Source organism: Rhincodon typus, chromosome 19 (genome assembly GCF_021869965.1).
Source record: "Rhincodon typus isolate 14 chromosome 19, sRhiTyp1.1, whole genome shotgun sequence".
Taxonomy (NCBI): Eukaryota; Metazoa; Chordata; class Chondrichthyes; order Orectolobiformes; family Rhincodontidae; genus Rhincodon; species Rhincodon typus.
The window spans coordinates 47,748,088-47,769,338 of record NC_063350.1 but is presented as its reverse complement, the minus strand read 5'-3'; the positions used below and the strand labels follow the sequence as shown (position 1 = coordinate 47,769,338).

General features: G+C 38.9%; 1 protein-coding gene across 1 annotated transcript in view; it reads right to left on the bottom strand.

Moving 5' to 3' along the window:
- Window positions 1-5,953: 5,953 nt before the first annotated feature.
- LOC109911932 (solute carrier family 12 member 5-like) overlaps window positions 5,954-21,251 on the bottom strand; it is a 328,602-nt gene continuing 313,304 nt past the window's right edge. Inside the window, 7 exon segments of the mRNA XM_048608592.1 lie at window positions 5,954-6,045; window positions 11,437-11,570; window positions 13,572-13,586; window positions 13,777-13,964; window positions 15,138-15,260; window positions 16,844-16,951; window positions 17,256-17,387. Coding sequence (XP_048464549.1) covers window positions 5,954-6,045; window positions 11,437-11,570; window positions 13,572-13,586; window positions 13,777-13,964; window positions 15,138-15,260; window positions 16,844-16,951; window positions 17,256-17,387 — 792 coding nt within the window.

Here is a 21,251-nt window from a genome sequence, read left to right as displayed (position 1 = left end):
ACTCTGACAAGGACCATTCAGTGGCTGAAACCAGTAGATTTCTTGCTGATATATGTCAAGCAAATGTCGTGTACTCTGAAGTCAATAGCACTTTTTGATTGTAATTATTTAAATTAGCTGAGAGAAAACATTGGCTAATAAACAATACCTTGACTTTATGCTCCTTCAGCAAATGTTCATTCTGTTCTGGTCGACTTAGTGTCCAGACTGCGATAATTCTTTTATACAGTTTAATTTTAGCGATAGGGTTAGGGTCAGCAATAATTTTAGCGATAATTACGTTCTCTTTAGCTTCTTTTTAACAAATCTGTACTGATAGCGAGTCACGTCAAGGTACCCATGCCACATGAAGAATAGTCAGTCTAATTAAAGTTGTTGATAATATTTAAGCAAATTAGAATGGTCATGTATAAACTTTAGTCAATGAGGATAGTTTGATGAGGATGTGGAGTTTTTGTGACACAGCACCCTTAGCTAGATAACACTGGGAAAATGCAGTCGGTACCAGCTAAAATAACCTACCCAGTAAATAGCTGAGGCCTTTAAAGTAACTATTCTGTAAAATATTTGAAATTAACTTTAGAATTTGTAAATAGGACTGATAGAAACAAGCTAATAAAATGCATTTGCATATTGTTAGAAATTTCAACAGCTATCCATAAATACTATTACTTAGTGACAAGTAAAATAACTGTGTACCCTGTTAGAAACTCTCAGTAAAATATCTGTGTGTAGTATTAGAGACTGGCCAGTAAATACCTGAAGGTAATAATTGTGTAAGCACTATTGGGCTTTGTCTGGTAAAATCCTACAGATATGGCGAGACATTAGATGGCACTTTTGTTTTCCAGCCGCATTTAGAAATTTCCCTGCTCTATCATTAGACACTATTCAATCATGCAAATTCTATTAGCAACTGTCCTAATATACCTGTAAAGATAATTCCTGTAAAAGTAAAAGACAAGTATTTACAACAAATTGACAAATTGAACAGTAAGCGTCGATTTGAGTTTTGGTAGAGTTTATTCAACTTGCCAGGGAGCCAGAATGCTTTTTGACAGTTTACATTCCAGGCCCAACTTCTCTGAGCTTATGTTTTCCTTACAAAAGTGCTCCAGTGTGACCTTAATTACAATTGTCATTTTTAGACTCTAAGGAAGTTTGACAGGGGTGTTGTGATCTGAAATTCTGAAAAACTCTTGGATGATTTACCTCAGTATTTCAAAATCAATTTGACATTAGCTTCTGCCTCCTGTGGTATCTGGACAATGTGGGATGATAGGAGTTTTATATAGATATTGTTTCTTTGCACATCGTCAGAGCAGAATAGTTCTTGGGCAGGTGTGTATCATTGTTGCTTATTGCCAATAGGGCACAACTGCAATGCCTTGTAACTGCAAGAAGTCAATGATAATTCTGTCATTTATTGTTGGAATTCCAATAAATTTAAGCAGCAATACATCAATTAGATTGTGTTACAACTTTTGTTGACTTAAAATTTGTTCATGATACACTGCAGAATGCAAAGACCGTTTGTGATTATTGGTGTTGATGTCGCTGGAAAAATATGAAATCTAAAAAAGAATAGTTATTCTCCAAAATAAACCAAAGAACTCCAAAATTGTTTAAGGACTCAAATCTAGTTTCGTTTTTTATTAAACTGTTCAAATCATGAACAATAATATGGGGAAACCACTGCATAATATGAAAAAAAGTTGTTAGTGTCTGAAGCACTTTGGTGACACCCTGTGGCCACAAACTGCATGGCACTGTTTCTTAAATTCTTTGTCAAACAATGAACATTCATTTCTCCTCTTTTGGCAGATACTTCCCTGGTGGAGGCAAAATGTTAAAAATAAAATGGTGATAAAAAATCTATTTGTCATAGATTTCATTTTCTCAGAAGGAAAAGGAGAACTAGAAGATGCTTTGAATATTTATGTCATCTTATATTTGCATGTTTATCAAGTTATCAAATACCAATCCTCCATAAATATGTCTCTGAATTGCTGATCTTATTTCAAATCAATGTGTGTTTGAATGATAAACAACTGTAATTGAATTGTAAAACTGACAGACCTGAGAATTCACCCCACCAGTAAATATCATTACAGTTCATAATCAGCCTATAAATATCAAGAACAAAAAGATTCATCCTTATATCCCAAATAATGTCACCCACTCATTGTAAATGGAAGGCCCATCAGATCACTCCCCCACTGATCTGGGTATGTGGGGAAGCACTCTCCTCTAAATTGCAGGACTCCAAGATCCCTTGCCAATTTCAGCACTCCCTGTAATACCCCTCATTAATATTACCTCTCCTGGGACCTCCTTTGTTAACTTCATGCATGGACCATTCGTTCCCTCTGGTGTATCTGTCACTATCATTTAAAAAAAAAATTATTAGCATTCATTCAAAGGAACCATCAATGAGCAAATCAACAAATATAAAGAACTGCTACAGGTCAAAATCTTTGGATTTTCTGGATCTTTTCATGAGAATACCAAGGTTTGAGGATCTCTGAAAATCAATTTTAACCTGTGGAGATTAGTGACCTCTGCTAGATCTAGTGTTCAATATGCCTTCCTAGTATAATTATTAGACATTACCAATTATTCAATGTCCTTCCTTTTCACACCAGTATTGGACAGCATTTGCCAGAAACTCTCATTTATCCTGTCGATATGAGATTCCTTCCCTAGCATTTATTCATCAGGTTTATCACATCGTGTCTATTTGGACTGTGAGCCACAGTTAACAGTATAATTTTCAATTGTGCCTTTTCTAACTTACGTTGTGTTTAGAGAGAGTATTTTGAGCTCTGTAACACAAGGGTGAAACACAAGTGGTTACAGATGTGTGACTGGAACTGGACATAATAGAAGTAATGAAAAAAAAACATAAGAACATTAGAACCAGGAGCAGGAGTAGGCCATCTGGCCCCTTGAGCCTGCCCCGCCATTTAAGATCATGGCTGATCTTTTTAAGACTCAGCTCCACTTACCCGGCCACTTACCATAAACCTTAATTCCTTTACTGTTCAAAAATTTATCCAGCCTTGCCTTAAAAACATTCAGCGAGGTAGCTTCAACCGCTTCACTGGGCAGGGAATTCCACAGATTCACAACCCTTTGGGTGAAGAAGTTCCTCCTGACCTCAGTCCTACATCTGCTTCCCTTTATTTTGAGGCGATGCCCTCTAGTCCTAGTTTCACCTGCTAGTGCAAACAACCTCCCTGCCTCCACCTTATCTATTCCCTTCATAATCTTATATGTTTCTATAAGATCTCCCCTCATTCTTCTGAATTCCAATGAGTATAATCCCAGTCTACTCAGTCTCTCCTCATAATCCAACCCTCTCAACTCTGGAATCAACCGAGCGAATCTCCTCTGCACCCCCTCCAGTGCTAGTATATCTCTTCTCAAGTAAGGAGACCAAAACTGCACACAGTATTCCAGGTGTGGCCTCACCAGGACTCTATACAGCTGCAGCATAGCCTCCCTGTTTTTAAACTCCATTCCTCTAGCAATAACCTATAAGAAGAAGCCTCAGTCTTGGTTCAATGGCTGCACTCTTGCTTCTGAGACAGATGATTATGAGTTGACATTGAGTCCAGAATCTAGGCAAACACATCAATGCAGTACTGAGGGAGTGCCTTGTTATACAGATGCTACCTTTCCAATGGAATGTTAAAGTGTGACTCATGTTGTCTTGTGCATGTTAAAAACAAAGGGATATTGGATAGGAAATTTAGGGAAATAGACTTTCAGGGTCATGGGGATAGAATGTGGAATGGGACTAACCAGTTTGCCCAGCAGACAGCAATTAACTTGATGGTCCAAGTGGCCTCTTTCGAACTGCAAGGTCTAAACTTTCTCAGTTGCAATTAATTGTTTCAGTCTGAGATCTAAGGTCCACTTGTTTGGGCTAGAATTTAATTTTCACAATTTGCTTTTCTTCAGATTCAATTTTTCACCTTTGCTGCGATGGATTGACTTCCGTTATACTGTACCTCTAGTAAACGTGTCAGTTACTTGTTTGCCTTCCATTTGCTTTGTCCAGATGAGATATTTTGGGCTCTGATAGAATTAGATCGATTCTGATTGGATTCCCTGATTAAATGCACTGAATGGTCAAAAACTAAAGACTGCAATTGTCATTTGTAGCAGTGCGACAAAATAAATACCATATGTACAAAATTATCAAAGGGAAATGCTAACAAGACACAGCTTTTTAATTTTTGTGAGCAAGCCACCAAAGCCATCATTTCATCTGATATGCTGTCATTTAAATTTTTAAAATTATTTCAGTTAATTAGTCATACATTTGACACAACTCCAAAGTACGAATAATCATGTTGATATGTTATGGAAAGAAAAATGAGAAATTAAATATGTATACAATACGGTACATGACATATGCTAATCATGTGCATTTCAGGGTTATTATTTAATACAAAGATTTTCATAGTGGAAATGTTTAATTTCAGAATCTTGTAATAAATGAATGCTTTATAAGTTCCTTAGGTTTGCACAGCAATTTGAGTACTATCGCACAGCCCTTATTGCAGCTTACAGTAATTTGCTATTTATAGTTTAGTTAGAAAATAACTGTATGTACACAACCTGCAATAATTGCATATTTCTTTATTTTTAGGGTCAGTGAAAAATGTTTATCTGTGAAAATATATTAATATTGCTCATAATTATCTTTCGCCTTCATTTCCTGCAGACAAAAAGTAATTACCACTTCTTTAAGAAGTCTAAGTATGTTAAAAAGGATGCTAATTTTATTTATTGATATTTTGAAATGCATGCTACAAAACTTGTGTTCTGAAGCAATATTTATTAGAGAATACACACCAAAGTATGATGTGTGTAACAATAATGATTGGAGCATTTTCACATCTATTTAACAAGTCCAATTAATCCGTAGATCAATGGGGAACTATTGCCTCACTGAAACAAGCACAAATGTTACAGTTACTCACACATTAGGAGTAGGGTTATTATTGTATTACTAATCTGTACAACCAAAATGAACACTAACATAGTGAAATAAAAATAAAGCATTTTGAACATTACATCTGCTAACCCTAGTTTTTGTTCCCCATATTACATTTTATTTTATTTCATTTTTACTTTATTTGTATCTAATATACCATAGTCTATTTTACATTATTTCTTCAATACCCATTACCCTCCCACCCCTTACCGAAAAAATAGAGTTATTTTTCTGCTTTTATTTGCCCTGGTTCCCTTTGGAAACAGAACCCACTTTGAATAGATCAGCCTTGACTTGGATGAAAACCAATCCATAAAACCAGTTTGAATATTTGCAGATTAACAAGGCTGCATCACAGATGCATGCAAGTCAATCCTTGGCATGATGTTCTATTGTGAAGTATAGGAGTACCAAAACTGGTGGATTATCCTGTTTGTATCCTTACAGCTGGACCATGGAATAATCTGGTCACAATGTACAAAGGGTTTAATTGTAATTTTTTTTTCAGAAAGATTTTGTCCATTCATGCAAATGCTTCTGATTTGAGTAATAGCTATACACCCTATAACTGGTTCCTTACACCTACAGAGTGTCCATGTACACTAATGATAGTTTTAAAAGTGTTCAGTGACCCTAAATGTTTTCTAATATTGCAACTTGAATGAAGAATTCCTAGGAAACATGAAGCATAGAAAGGACAACAATAAGCAAAGTCATTTAAGTCAAGAAGAAGCTATGTAGGTGAGCATTCCCCTTCCTTATCTGTTCAGTGCTACTTCCTATCCTGTCGTCAAAGGGAAACATTTTACAAAAACTGTTACCAGGAGCTGGATAGGAAGTCTTTTTTAGCTGCATGTCAAACACTACACATTGAGAAGACACTGGGAGTTGCTGATAAAAAGCTGTGATGGGTTCATTGCGCGAAATTTGGCAGCAGTCTGGAGCTCAGGAGTAAATGGTGATGACTTCACGGCCCCCGCCACGAACCAACAGCACCCGATCCAGACCTTCTGTCAACACCTCCAGGAATTCCATGTCTGCAACATCTGTCAAAGAAAACATTGCCGTCTCCCACAAACATCCAGGTGATATCAAACAACAAGACTTAATCCATTGCACAGATCAAAACTTCAAGTTGTCTAGTGCAGACATGTGCAATTTAAATGAACAATTATCCATAAACTCGAACTCATTGACAACCCTGCTGACTGAAATCCTACCTACACGAACACCCATCACCCTTGTGCTCACTGACTTACATTTGCTCTCCATCCAGTCACTCCTTGATTTTAAAATTTTCATCCTTGATTCCAAATCCTGCCATGGTCTCCCCCCACCCCCATCTCTTCAACCTCCTCCATTGCTTCATCATGACTCTTTTGAGTTCTCTGCACTCCTCTAATTCTAGCCTCACACTCCACTCTTATCATTCTTGCCTTCAAGGATGACCCAAACTTGACCCAAAGTTTCCTCACGAAGCAGTTTCATTTTTTAGTCTCTCTCTGTTCCATAAGAATATCCCCAAAAAACCTATATCTTTGATCAATCTTAGCTTCAGCTCAGCTAATATTTCTAATATGTTTTGGTGTCAATTTCTTTCTGATTATGCTTGCACAAAGTGCTTTGGTAAGCTATTTACGAGGATGCTGCCTGGACTGGAGGGCAGGTCTTTTGAGGGAGCGAGGGCTTTTTCCATTGGAGCGAAGAAGGATGAGAGGTGACTTGATAGAGGTTTACAAGATGATGAGAGGCATAGATAGAGTGGATAGTCAGAGACTTTTTCCCTGGGCGGAAATGACTATTACAAGGGGGCATAATTTTAAGGTGATTGCAGGAAGGTACAGGGGAGATGTCAGAGGTAGGTTCTTTACACAGAGAGAGGTGGGCGTGTGGAATGCGCTGCCGGCAGTGGTAGTGGGGTCAGATACTTTAGAGACTTTTAAGTGACTCTTGGATAGGCACATGGAGGATAGTAAAATGTAGGTTATGCAGGGTAGATTGGTCTTAGTCGGATAATAGGTTGGCACAACATCGTGGGCCAAAGGGCCTGTACCGTGCTGTACTGTTCTATGTTCTATGGTTTATGTTTTATGTTCTATGTTCTATGTTCTATACTACATTGAAGATGCTACATAAATGCAAATTTTTCTTGTCACTATTTTACTTGATCTTTTGTAGGCAGATGGACTTGGAAAAAATGCAAAGAAGAGGAGCAGGTCTGCTTGAAGATCAGACAGGGGATTATTGCATGGAGGCAGGGAGCATGGAAGAAGTATTAATTCTGTTTTATTCATCTATCTTTACTAAGGAGGAACATGCTGCATTGGTCAGAATTGTGAAAAATGAAGTAATTCAGGCATTTGAAGAATTTTAAATTGATAAGAAAAGGTATTATATAGGTTGTCTGCAGTTAAAATTGATAATATACCAGAAATGGATGAAATGCATCCAAGGATACTGAGGGAAGTGAGAGTCAAAACTGCAGGCACACTGGCCATAATTTTCCAGTCGTTGTTAGACTCAAGGGTGATGCCAAAGGATTGGACAATTGTAAATGTTACAATTACTTTAAAAAGGTATGAAGATAAACCCTGCAATTCTAGGTCAGTAACTTATCTTCAGTGGTGAGAAAGCTTCTAGAAACAACAATAATTTGGAATAAAATTAATGGGCACTTGAGCAAAAGGAAAGTCAACGTGGATTTGTTAAGACCAAAAGTGTTTTATTTGGTGCAGCTTTTTTCTTATGATCTTGGGGTTGATCAGGGTAATGTTGTTGATAAGCTCTTCACGGACTTACAAAACATGTCTGATCAAGTGCTGCACAACACTGAGAAATGTTTGAGTTCCAGGAATAAAACAGAAAGTAGTAATATGGATATGAAAGTGACTATGTGACAGGAAACAGAGTAACAATTAATGGATGCATTCTGAACTGGAGAGAGCTTTCTAGTGGTAGTCCCTCAGTGGCCAGTGCTGGAACCCCTGCTCTTCCTGATATGTATTTGTGACTAAGATCTTAATGTACAGTGCACAATTTCAAAACTTGTGGCTGATATAAAACTTGGAAGGACTGACAACAGTGAGAATAGTGCGGAAATTTGAAGAAGAATAAACTGGTTGGTGGAAAGGGTAGACCAGAAGCAGATGAAAGTTAATGAAGGTGAGTATGAAGTGATTAATTTTGGTAGAAAGTATGCAGGAGAGACAGTATAAAACAAAGGGTACAATTCTCAAGGGGGTGCAGTTATAGTGTAGACCTGGATGCATAAATGCATAAATCATTGAATACGACAGGACAGAATGGAATGCGGCAGAACAGGTTAAGAGCATGGCTAATAAAACATACAGAATCATAAGTTTTATTAATATGGGCATAGAGTACAAGATTGAGGTAGTTATGTTAGATTTGTTTAGAGCACCGATTCAGTCTCAACAGCAGGAAATAGAGTCGAGAAATGATTTATGTGAATGGTTCTAGGGATGAGGAACTTTAGTTTTGCAGATCAGATCAGAGAAGGTTTAACTGTTTTCTTGGAGAATAGAAGATTGAGAGAAAATGTGGAATTCAAAATCATATGGTGTCTAGACAAAGTAGATAGTGTTACGATCATGTCAAAAATGAGCTGTCAATTTTCGACTTCTATCATCAGGTTTTTCACATCTGGGATTTTTCATGGACTAAGATAGTTTTTAAAAAGTAAAAACACTGTATTAAGATAGCTGTAGTGATCACCTGACCACAGATTGAGCCAGTTCATTAAACCATCAATGAACAGGACCTAGTCTGACTGAAATTAAAATGCCATCAAAATAACTGAAACCAGTCATTCAGATTTGAATCTCCTTTTTTGATTTACACCTTTCTGGAAGTTTCACATATCAGGATGAAAATTGTCTGCCAATTATCCAGCACTAAAAAGAAACCGTGGAGCTCGAAATGAGAATACACAAATGAACTGTATTTTAAGCAACAGCTTTTAGGAGGAGCAGAGAAAAGTAAATCGATTTGTTACAGCAGAACTGGAAAGTTTACTCTCTCACAGTTTCTCTCAGTGTCTCAAAAAGCTGGGCCCAGTGATAAAGTGAGTAGCAGAACCAGTCATTCAATGAACACTCACATATATCCATAGGTTTTACTGCTGAGAAAAACAAGAATCAATTAAACAACTACAGTCTCAGATTGAAACCTAACTCATCAAGAACTCCAAGAGTTTTGTAAGTTGCCTATTCTCGTTTCTACTTTTTGTACTAAACACTCTCCCTTTTTTAAACTTTATACTTGTGCTTATGTGTGTCTTTGATATCATATTTTATTATTTTTATTGGGGCTGATAAATAATTCCGATTTCAAACACTGAGGAAAACCTTGCAATTAGCTCCTTGCTTTGTATTAATTGAAGTATAATATAACTGCATTTGAAAAAAACGCTAAAAATTCTCACTACAGTCAATGAAGTCGGTGCGGGTTGATGAGGCTGTTTAAGAAGATTCATTATTCCTCACTTGGTCACAATAATAGCAAAATACTGTTCCCATTGGTGGAAGGATCAAGAACAAGAGAGCTTGGATTTAAGGTAATTGTCAAAAGAAGCAATGGCAACACCAGGACAAATTTTTACAAAGTAGGTGGTTAGGATCTGGAATTCTCTGCCTGAAAGTGTAGAGGCGGAAGATTCACTTGAGATATTCAAAAGTGAATTGGATTATTATCTGAAAAGGAAGAATATGCAGGGCTACAGGAAGAAACTGAATAAGTGACAATTGATAAATGGCTAATTTGGAGAGCCAGCACAGACATGATGGAATGAATGGCATCCTTCTGCGCTGTAATCATTCTATATTCTACCATTCTGTTGTGTCCTTCAAGGATTTATAACATCAAACATAAAACTAATTAAATAATTGCACTTTTTACTTTTGAGCCTAACGCTAATGAACACAAAGAGTACTTATTACTGTTTCTTTTTTCACATCTCTGCAAGCAAATACATCTTTCATTTATATTAATTTAACAAATGCAGTCAGCAGTTTCCACCCTGACTACACTGCCCTTAAAAACTATCTTTATTTAAATTTGAAAAGCACAACCACTTTTGTATTAACTTCCTTCAGCTTTTTACTGTGACTGTGGTCAGTTTATTGGTAAATCCTGCAGTATTTTTTCTGCAACCACAACAAGTTTGACCACAAGCCTGCAGTGATTGTACTTGAGTCACTTCTAGTCTATTAGCAACCCCTGCAGCATTTTTACTGCAATCGTAAGTAGGTTATTGCTAATTCCTTCAGTATTTTCACTGTGATCACAATTAATTTACTGGAAAGCCCTCCAGTATTTTCCTGCAGCCACTTCTAGTTTATTAGCATTCTCTGCAGTATTTGTACTGCGATCATGACTTGTGCATTGGAATATCCTGTGATACTTGCACTGTGCTGTTATTATACTGTATTCCTCATCCCTTTTATCAAGTACACACTAGTCCATCTCCTGTGACTTTGCACACAAATCAGATAATATTGTCATGCTCCAATCTACCCTCTGCCATTGTAATGTTGCTATTTCTCTGTCTTTCTGCATCTTTCCTTTGATAAATTTTTACTTTCTCTTTCTATCTGCTTCTTCCCCCCAGAATTTCTTATTGTTTCTGGCTTTTGTCTATTCTCTCCTATTTGGGTAGGAAGTGTTGAGTGGTCCACTGCTTCTGGATGGGGGAAAGGATGCTAGTGGCAGTTGCTTACAGGTTTCCATGGGGTGAGGGGTGTTGGTGAATCAAAGGGGTTTTTGAAATCAATGAATCATAGAATCCCTACATTGATCCATTGAGTCCACACTGACCCTCCAAACAGCATTCCACCCAGACCCAACTTCCCACACTATCCCTGTAACCCTGCATTTCCCATGGCTAATCCACCTAGTCTGCACGTCCCTGAACACTATGGGCAATTTAGCATGGCCAATCCACCTAACCTGCACATCTTTGGATTGTGGGAGGAAACACACACAGACAGTCACCTGAGGGTGGAATCGAACCCAGGTCCCTGGCTCTGTGAGGCAGCAATGCTAACCATTGTGCCACCATGCTGCATTATGGATGATAGTTTAATCGTCACCATTACTGGAGTCAGTTTTCAATTCTTGTGATGGCATTTGAACCAGTGTCCCTAGGTCATTAACAACAACCACAGGGAATACTGGAGAAACTCAGCAGATTTGGCACCACCTGCAGAGAGAGAAACAGACTGAATATTTTGAGTCTGTTTCAGAACTGGAGTTTCAAATTTCCAACATCTGTAGTATTTTGCTTTAATTCCCTACAGTATTAGCCTGGCTCTCTGGATTGCTGGTCCATAACACTGGCACTAGGCTACCAATTTAAACTAATATGCCTTGATATTGCATAATAGTTTCTGTCCCTTGGGAAAGGATACAGTTTTCATCTCCATTCCGGTTTTTCGGAGGTCCTGGCATGTTCAGCAGGACCAGCTTAGCGTCTTGGGACTTTTTCACGATGACTTCGTTCAGTTTGACTGCCGTGTGCATCCGTCGGACATTTGACTGATTTCTGATTGACAGAGAAAGCCAACAGCACTTGTAGTGTGAATCATTAAACTGCTGAAGTGAGGAGTAAATACTGTGCTGCACAGAGAGGCATGTAAACTGACATATACTTTTACAGGGAGATAAACAGGCAGAAAATTGCTTAATAAACTGCATATGCTTTGAGTTATAAGAAGACTGCTACCCTTTGTTAAAAAAGTGAAAGTAAACAAAATATTGCATCAATTGATTAGACGGCAGTGCAATAAGTAACTTGCGCTATAATAAAAACACAGCATCAAAAAAACAGGCTTAACATTTTCTGTCTGGTGCATTACTGCACATTGACCAAAATAATGTACGCACTTCTTTATTAAACTATTGTACATAACTTACAAAATGGGGCAACAAATTGTTATCTCACTGCTCTGACTCCCATAGCTGCATATTTAAAGGTAAAAATCTAAGCATGGGAGACAAAATTGATTTTAATACCCAGCCCCCATCCAGTAAGGTATTGAGCTGTAAAACATAATTCTCCTTACAAACACCACAGCATACTCCACGGGAGTTAAAGACTAAAAGCAGAGGATGGCTACTTTATGCGCGCTACTTCACAGAATGATACAGTACAGGATGAGACATTCAGTTCATTGTGCTTCTCTTTTTTTTTCAAAGGAGGTAGTCAATTAGTCCCACTTCCCTACTCTTGTTCCATACTGTTGCAATTGTCTTTCTTCAGGTATTTAGCCAAGTCCTTTTTAAAACATTAGTGTTGAATGTGCTTCTGTTACTCTTTCAGATATTATATTCTAGATCATAGCACTGTTTTTGTAAATCTAATTTTCTCATTTTGCCTCTGGTTTTGTAGCTAATTACCCTTCCAGAACACCAAGAGTGATAAAAATTAATGCTGTTTTGGACACCTCTTTGTGTTCTAATAAAGGAAACACTTTAGTAAAATACCTCAAGTGTGTAATGCAACTGTGCAAATGGACTCTGAGAATTATTTTGATTACTGTAGAGACCAATAACATTTAAAAAGGAATTTGAACTTCCCGTTAATAGCTAAATAGATGGCACAAATTTTCATGCTATAAATGTTAACCTAACAAACCAATTATATTCACAATGACTAAACACTAATTTTGTTGGGAAATTATTTCTTTAAAATACAGAATAGAACTTTTTGACAGAAATGAGAAAACCTGTTATTGGGTATGTGTTGCTCTGCTCTTCAAGTATATAGTCAATTCTCCCAGAATCAATTCAAAATGGTTTTCAGTTCCTGAGGCTTTATTGCTGATCTTTTCCTTTCACAACTATAACCGTCTTTCATGATACAAGTTTTTCTGAAGACTTTGCTCTCTAGGGAAAAATCTTCCACATTCATTTGAACTCCCCATGAACTTCATCTTCTTATCTGAGCATGAGTTCTCATTCATTCTCCTCTATGGTGGACCATATGGTCTTTCTGCCCATGGCTTCTCTCCCACTCCTAGATCCTAGCAGAATAGAAAACCCTTTCCTCTCAAACTTGATTTCTATGTTAACATGAATCATATTGGTCTTATGTCCAAGTAGAAATGCTGATTAACTATCCTTGAGAGCCATAACTTTCTTTCATTTTAGAACTGAATAGATAGTTTAATGCACTATTTACAAACTAACATTCTCAATACTTTTCTGGGAAATTGGAAACACTCAGTCTATTAACTCTTAGTACAGTGGCTGCTGCCATTCTCTCCAAGTGTAAACACCTTGCATCTTTTTCTCAGTAAAACAATCTAGGCTTCAGGTAATCTCTTACAATCAAACCATACAAGCTTGCTGTCAGGCAAGACTTCAAACAGGTCACATAACATTCTTATTTTATCTTAAATTAAAGATGTAGTTCCAAAACCAAGCAATGACGTAAATCTCATAATTGTGATGGAACATAATATCCGTTAAACAAGACATACAAATACAAATGTACCAATGAGCTGAATAAAGGAATAAAGAAAAAGGAATAAATTTGACTTACAGATTCTCCCATTCACTGGCAGCGTTAAGTGAAAAAATGACCATTTCAAAATTTAAGCGATTGAAGTGCCAATAACTGCATAACATCATTGTACCAATAGAAATGCCCTCAGTCTGATGTTATTTATTGTAGTGTAAAGAAAGTTTAGATATTTAATTAGCCATTTGCTCCCTTCCCTGTTCTACTTCAGATTAAGCACACTCACGGTTTCATACTGAAAAGATCCCGGATTTCCTCTGGTGTGACTGGCCCCTTGTTTTTGTTTTTGTCTCCGGCTAATTTTTCTTTAGTCCAAGTCATGTGAACTTTCTCTCCGGGTGTGCTGACCTCCTCAGCAGGTGACTGAGAGGCGATTGACTGAGTAGAAGCTGTTTTGTCGTGAATCAACTGAACCTGAAAAGAGGGAAGATGAGGGGAATTGAACAGGAGCGAGAAACAAGTGGGGTGACATGGGATCAAATTTTAATTGTGCTAAACTTTTTCATTATGACGATAGAGTCAAATCTCTGACACCTAAAGTTCTTAGCAAGGTCACATTCATTACCTCCTTAAAGCTGCCTTCAGAAGATAGTGGTTAACCTTTTCCTTCAACTAATGCAGTCTTTATGGTGATAGCAATTGCACAATGGGGTTAGATAGGGAATTATAGGATTTTGTATCTAACTGATATTGACAATATATAGGGAAAACCTGGAGCTAATGATGTTTCTCAAAGATTATTGCTTTTCCCTTCATGGTGATGGAGGCCATAGAGTTTGGAAGGTCTCAAATTAAGAATGGGTACAATGGATTAATGCCCCTTCCCAAATTGAAAATCACTGTGCCCACCCAGCAATAGTGCACATACTGTCAGAAACATTGGAGCAATCACCATCCAAGCCCCCTACAGCAGGTTTTATTTCATCTTTCTGTGCTTTGGTCAAGAAATGTGACAACCATCTGCCACATTCTCTTAACACCAATTAAAGACTGCATCAATGCTGCAGTTAGAAAAGCAGTCAAGAACCCATCTGGAGTTCACAACTTGATGAATGTTGCTGAATAATTCTAATTCTTTATCACTCAATGATAGATCAAAATAACACTTTCACACAAGATCAAAATTAGCATAATGCAGTGGAGGCAAAAGAACTTGTGGGGTGGAAGGAGGGATTTACTATCTAGATAAAAAAAATTAAAAATAAGAATTAATTGGAAGACCATCACTTATAACATTTTGCTCAGTTGATCCCACAATTTTGCCCGAAACAAACTATCGAGTGAAAACTAAACAAAATTAAATTTATGCTGGCATTTGAACCAGTGTCCCTAGGTCCTTTAGAATTAGAATTAGGTTTATTGTCACATGTACTCACAAGCAGAAAAATAAAGAAACAGGGTTAAAAAATTGAACATTATAATCCTTCTTACTAAAAGTGGAAAAACAAAGTAAGTGCCTGGCCATGCTGGGCTAACGCTCCTCACAAGGGCTTGACCTCCCCAGCTCTGGACTTGATCTCACCCACAGTCCTGGGCTGGCTGCTTTCATTTCTTACAGCCACAAATCAGCCATAATCATAATAATACCTCCTCCTCGGGTTTCTCAACAGGCCCTCCTTCCTGCTCGTCCTGGCTGCTCAAGCGTAGCTTGGCCTTTGCGGGATGTTTACGACGAATGGAACCACGTGATTCATCTGTGATGCTTTGAATCTGAATAATAGAAAAGAGCAAAAATGAACAAGGTCCTCAGAAGCATTGAACCCTTTATATGGGCACAACTGTGCAGTGACTGAGCACTGTTCATGGAGACAACATGGGCATTCATTTACTGTTGGTTTTTTGCTAAGGTACATAGTAAATGCATTTTCCTTTCTGTTACTTCCGGTGTGTGGAGCAACAATCAGCACGATGATGGTCCTGGAGGTGCCCATGCTCATCCTGTTCCTTGTTTTAGTTAAATTTGTCTTGCTAAAACATCAGGAGTCGCACAGAAGTGACTGCAAAGTAAATATAAGAGTAAACGTCTTGCTATGTGTGCACTGAATCATTTTCATGATGGATGAGATTTCTTGAACTCAGAATGGTGGCTTATGAAAGTTTGCTGTCATTATTGTTCCTCAGTGTAATGTAACTTGGTTGGCTTTAAATTCAAGAGATAAGCACAATAACATTTTGGAATTTCCTCTTTTGCTCTGACTACATATTTATCTTCACCCTACATCCCAGTTTTGTTAAAATTAAAACCCATCATCGTCACCTACCCTAAATCTTTCTCAGGATCTCAAAACTGTGGGATTCTCTTCTACATTGGAACAAAGATTGTGCTTCTAAAGTATGTAATTCGCTGTAAAGTCCTGAGGTTGTGAAAGGTGCAATGTAAATGTAAATCTTTCTTCCTTACTTCAATTCTTCAGTCTAAAGACGCGCAGGTTAGGTGGATTGGCCATGCTAAATTGCCCATAGTGTCTAGGGATCTGCAGACTAGGTCGATTAGCCATGGGAATGCAGGGTTACAGGGAGAGGGTAGGGGATTGGGTCTGGGTTGGATGCTGTTCGGTGTGGACTCGCTGGGGTGAATGGCCTGCTTCCAAGCTGTCAAGATTCTAAAAAAATGTCCAGATGTGGCAGCAAGTTACTTCTTGGCTTGCAGGTTTCATTCACCATCACTTTCTTCGACATTTGTGACAATTTATATTTTGGATTACTGATGTTCAAAAATAAGATGTTATAATTGATTACTGTTAGAAATGCCAGGCACTGTGGGGAAGCAGAAGTTTCCTAACTACCCGATTCTCTATCTGTCATGGTATTCTTTATAGAAAGTACAAAAGGGTGACTCAACGCTGCTATAATCCAAGAAAGGAGCCATGCTATCCAGAAGTGTAGGTTAGAGTCAATAAGGTTATGAATCTATAGTCCTCAATCATTGACCCACATATCTTGGGAGTGTAGGCCAGATTGATTTTCATTCCCTTCAATCTTTGATCATGAAAATAAGTTTCTCATAAAATTGACACAGTAAATTGATATTATCTCCAATGGGTGTCAAGCGTAATGTTTGCAATTTATTCAGCCCAGACCAGGGATTGAACTTGGGCTCTTGTGATCAGTGTCAGCTGGTATGTTTGCCAAGCGAATGACTGTCTTTGTCATGTTATTAGACAGGATTCTTGTGAGCGAACAGGATTTCAGCATCAATAGAAAGCAAGTGCTGTGTGCAATATTTTAAGATTTCACAATTCAAAACAGGTTGGAACAAGACTTCTTGTAAAGCAAAATAAATGGTCCGGTACCTCACGCTCTCTCTCGTTTTTTGTTAGGTGCATTTCCTTTAGAATTTGTGACCGCTGCTCCATCATCAGTGTTCGTTCATAAGTGTAGGCTGAGATATCACTGTCATGCTATAAAGCAGAATAATATACTCAATAAAAAACATTAACATGTGAATTGATCATTTTAATATTCTGGGAGTGATATATTAATGTTAGTAGTGGGGTAGGCTGCATAAATATCTCAAATATCTACAGGATAAAGTCTGGGGTTGTTGGGAGGAGTGTTTATAATCCATTTGCCTGATTCACTTCAATTCAGTTAACTTCAGGTGAAACCAAGGAAGACATTTATGTGTCTCTAGTTGGTAGTACTTAGAAGTACAAATAGCAACTTATCTGCACTTATCATCATATTTTACTACTGTCCTCGTACCATCTCAACAACTTCCACCTCAGCTACAATTCGCAGGTGATAGAGAAACACTGTGAGGTCCTTCTTCATCTGAATGCTGTTATCTTCCAACTGGGCCACTGTGAAAATGCGCATCTTGCATTTCCTCCACACCTGTCAATAAAAGATGGGCCATGAAAGCAGTATCAAAAATACAGCTGCACTTTATAGCCAGTGAGGATCACAATTTTACCAGAAACTTTTTCCACAGAATGGTAGGCATCTGGGAATGGTTATTAGGTTGCCCTTTTACTGAGGGGTTCATATGACATCTTAATGGCATTTCCGAAAATGGCACCCACTGGAACTTATCTTTTCATTCAGATCTGATGTGCATTTCCAGCATTCTAGATTTACATTGTGGAAACGGCTTGCAAAAGTTGACTGAAGTATGGGATGAAATCACTATGTTACAAGCAATTGCCCTAAACAACACACCCTAACCTAACCCTATCATGGCAAGGATTATTGAAGAAGGGTCCCGACCTGAAACATCAACTTTCCTGCTCCTCTGATGCTGCCTCGCCTGCTGTGTTCCTCCAGCTCCATACTGTGTTATTCCTGTCATGGCAACCTGCTTTTGTTAGAGCTTGCTGAATTCCTGACGCCCTGGCCTTTCTGGGATTTCTGAGTTCTGTTTGTAAACCTGCATCAGTCAGCCATACTCCCATTCATATATCAATGCGGAATTTCCATTGATGTGATCTTGACTGATTGTAAGAGCACTGTAAGAAGTTCCAGTGGAGATTGAATTATCACATAAGTAGAATGGCTCCAATGTGGTCTGGACACCCAACAATTTTTTGTGGGCAGCTAATGAATTTTCTGACTGCTTGGGGCAGGGAGGCAGCTGAGCTGCATTGGTACTGACTGACACTGATGACACATTGTCACATATAAATTAGATGCCCTCCTACTGATCTTACAAAACTCCAATATGGTGATTGTAGAGGGCACCAGCTGGCAAACTCCTTATGGAGACACTGTTACTGCAGGGTTTTGGGGCCTTGATACTTGATGTGTCTATTTTATTTTATTTGGGCATCATGGCAGACACTAAATGCTGAAAGATCCCCTGTATACTGATTAATGGTTATTTATAAACAATGTTTATTACTGAACAGCAAAATAGAGCCACTACTCATGGTGTACATAGGCTCATCCCAGCCTGGGACAGACAGTTCGGCAGATCCATTTTTGGGGGAGATTTGAGCCTGGGCCACCTGGCTCAGAAATAGGGACAGTGTCACATGTTACAAGAGCCCTGGTTCTGCATTATAATATTTTCTAATCAATGTGCTCAGAGATGTCATTACACACCTCGGGAGCAAGTGAGACGTGAACCTAGAACCCCTGGTTCAGAGGCAGGGATACTAGCCCTGTTCTATAAGATCCACCTGAGTCTCCTTTATTTCTTTCTCCTTTTCTTATATTGAGAAGTCTTATCACACACAACTGAATGGTTTTCCCACCAGAAAAATATTGTGACTTTTTTTTTGTTTATAATTAGCATCCACCACCAATAAAACATCCGTGCAGCCAATTGGGTATTTACAAGCAAAGCCCATTACAGGCTGGGTATGCTTTATTTTCTAATCAGCCTGACCAGAGATGTTATTACACATCTCTAAAACAGATGGGACTTGAATCCAGTTTAAAAGGCAGTGTTACTGGAACCCCCTGGAAAGAAACCTAAGCTGTTTATGATAAGCCAACACCCTTATCACTGGATGCAGCCTATTGAATCACTTTTGAATAGATTCCATGCCATTGAAGATATTTTCTAACCAATCTGTTCAGAGATGTGAAGCAAGTAGGATTTGAACTCAGGCCTCCTGGTCCAGAGGCAGGGATCATATCACTGTACCACAAGACCCTGCATCTGCTTCTTTTTTTGTTTTTTAAATATCTTGAAGTGTTATCACACACAAGCGAATGACTTTCCCATTAACAAATCATCGTGATCTTTTAAAACAAACTATTGACCAGCACCTATGCAGCCAATTAGAAGCTTCCAAGCAAAGCCCATTAGGGGCAATGTGATCCATCAAAAGTGAGGGTGTAGGTTAGGGAGAGCAGGGAAGGGTTAAATCAAACTGGATTTGTTGGGTGGGAAGTTGTATCCTCTGAGGTGCCCACCTCTCTCTAAAGGCATTAAGTGCATTGATGGACATCGTGTGCTCCCTCTCCAATGACACCCGTGCACAAACATAACAGCGGAAGAGGGGCAGAGACCACCCCCTCCACAGCCTGCTGCCTGAACCTCTTTGTAGCCAACATGACCAAGCCCAGAAGCTGACCCAACAGGAGATCCTCCAATCTTCCCCACTCCCCTCTGCATCTAATGCCAGAAGATTAGAGCTTGGGACTGAAGTGTAACCAAAACAACAACTGGGTCTGCTTCCTTTTTTTATCCAGAAGTGCCCTTACACACAATCAAATGACTTTCCCATCACCAAGTCCACCGTGACTTATTAATTGCCACGAGTAAGTCACCCATGTAGCCAATTAGACATTTACTTTCAAAGGCCATCTAGATCTGCTTTTGTTTTATGTCCAGGAATGTTACCACACACAACTGAATGACTTTCCCAGTACCAAATCACTGTGGCTTTACTTTCACCAGTTATCTCTCACGTAGTGGATTAGAAGCTTACATGCAAAGCTCCTTAGGAGTAATGCAACCCATCAAAAGTGAGGGGGAGGCTGAGGGAGAGTTGGAAGGAGCTAAATAAAGATGGAGTTGGAGGGTGAAATAAAGCATTGTATCACCTGTGATGCCCACCTCTCTCTGAAGGCATTGAGAGCCCTGATGGACACTGCATGTGCTGCATTGGCACTGACTGGCGTTGATGACAAATTGCCACATATAAATTAGATGCCTTGCTGCTGATCTTAGAAAACTCCAATATGGTGATTGCGCAGGGCACCAGCTGGCAAATTCCTCATGGAGATGCGGTCATTGCAGAGTTTTGGGGCCCTGATACTTGATGTGTATATTTTATTTTATTTGGGCATTGAATGTAATGGTGGAAGAAGGGCAGGCAGTTGGCAGAGATGAACCCTTCCACAGCCTGCTGCCTGGACCTGTTTAGAGCCAGCCTAGCCCTGGATCCACTTGATACAAGTTCAGGTGATGAGTTCTACCATAGCAGGCCATTGCCTGTTACCAAGCAAACTGATACTCAACAAACTCCCTGAGGTGATTAATTAGTGACTCTGCATGGGCCTTATAGTGGTTATCACAAATACTGTGCAGGCTGTACTGAAATATGAGTGGGAGTTTGTACGCATTGCAATGTGATGTGTCTACATTTAGTGTCATAGGTCATTGGTTGGCTTACCTCTGGTATGTCACAACAGGTCAAACTGCATTTATTCAATTGAGGATTCCAAAGATCCCAACATTCTTCTATGTATAATGATTGTTTAACAGAGAAGATTTTAATAGTAAGGATGCTAGACAATCAATTCTGGTTAAAAAAAATTGCTTAAAATAACAATTGCATAGACAAGTTATCACTTTCATTAATTATTTTCTGACCTTCAGAACATTGAAACAGGTAGCATCAAACTGGTACTCTTAGGCCAGCACTTGGGCAGTCTCACCATAAGGAGCAGTTAAATAAGTTGGTGATTACATAACTCCTGTAGTCTGTCTGCAGTCCTGTACCTAGTATAAGCAGTTCTGTATCTCACATACATGCTATCCTGTACCTAGTGTACTTGCAGTTCTGTGCGAGGCGTACCTGTTGCCCTGTACCTGGTGTACCTGTTGTACTGTACCTAGAGTATATGTGTGTGTGTGTGGGAGAATGTGTGTGTGTGTGGGTGGGAGAGTGTGTGTGTGGGAGAGTGCATGTGTGTGTGGGAGAGTGTGTGTGTGGGAGAGTGCATGTGTGTGTGGGAGAGTGTGTGTGTGTGTGTGTGTGTGTGGGGGGGGGGGGGGGGGGGGGGGGGGGGGGGGGGGGGGGGGGG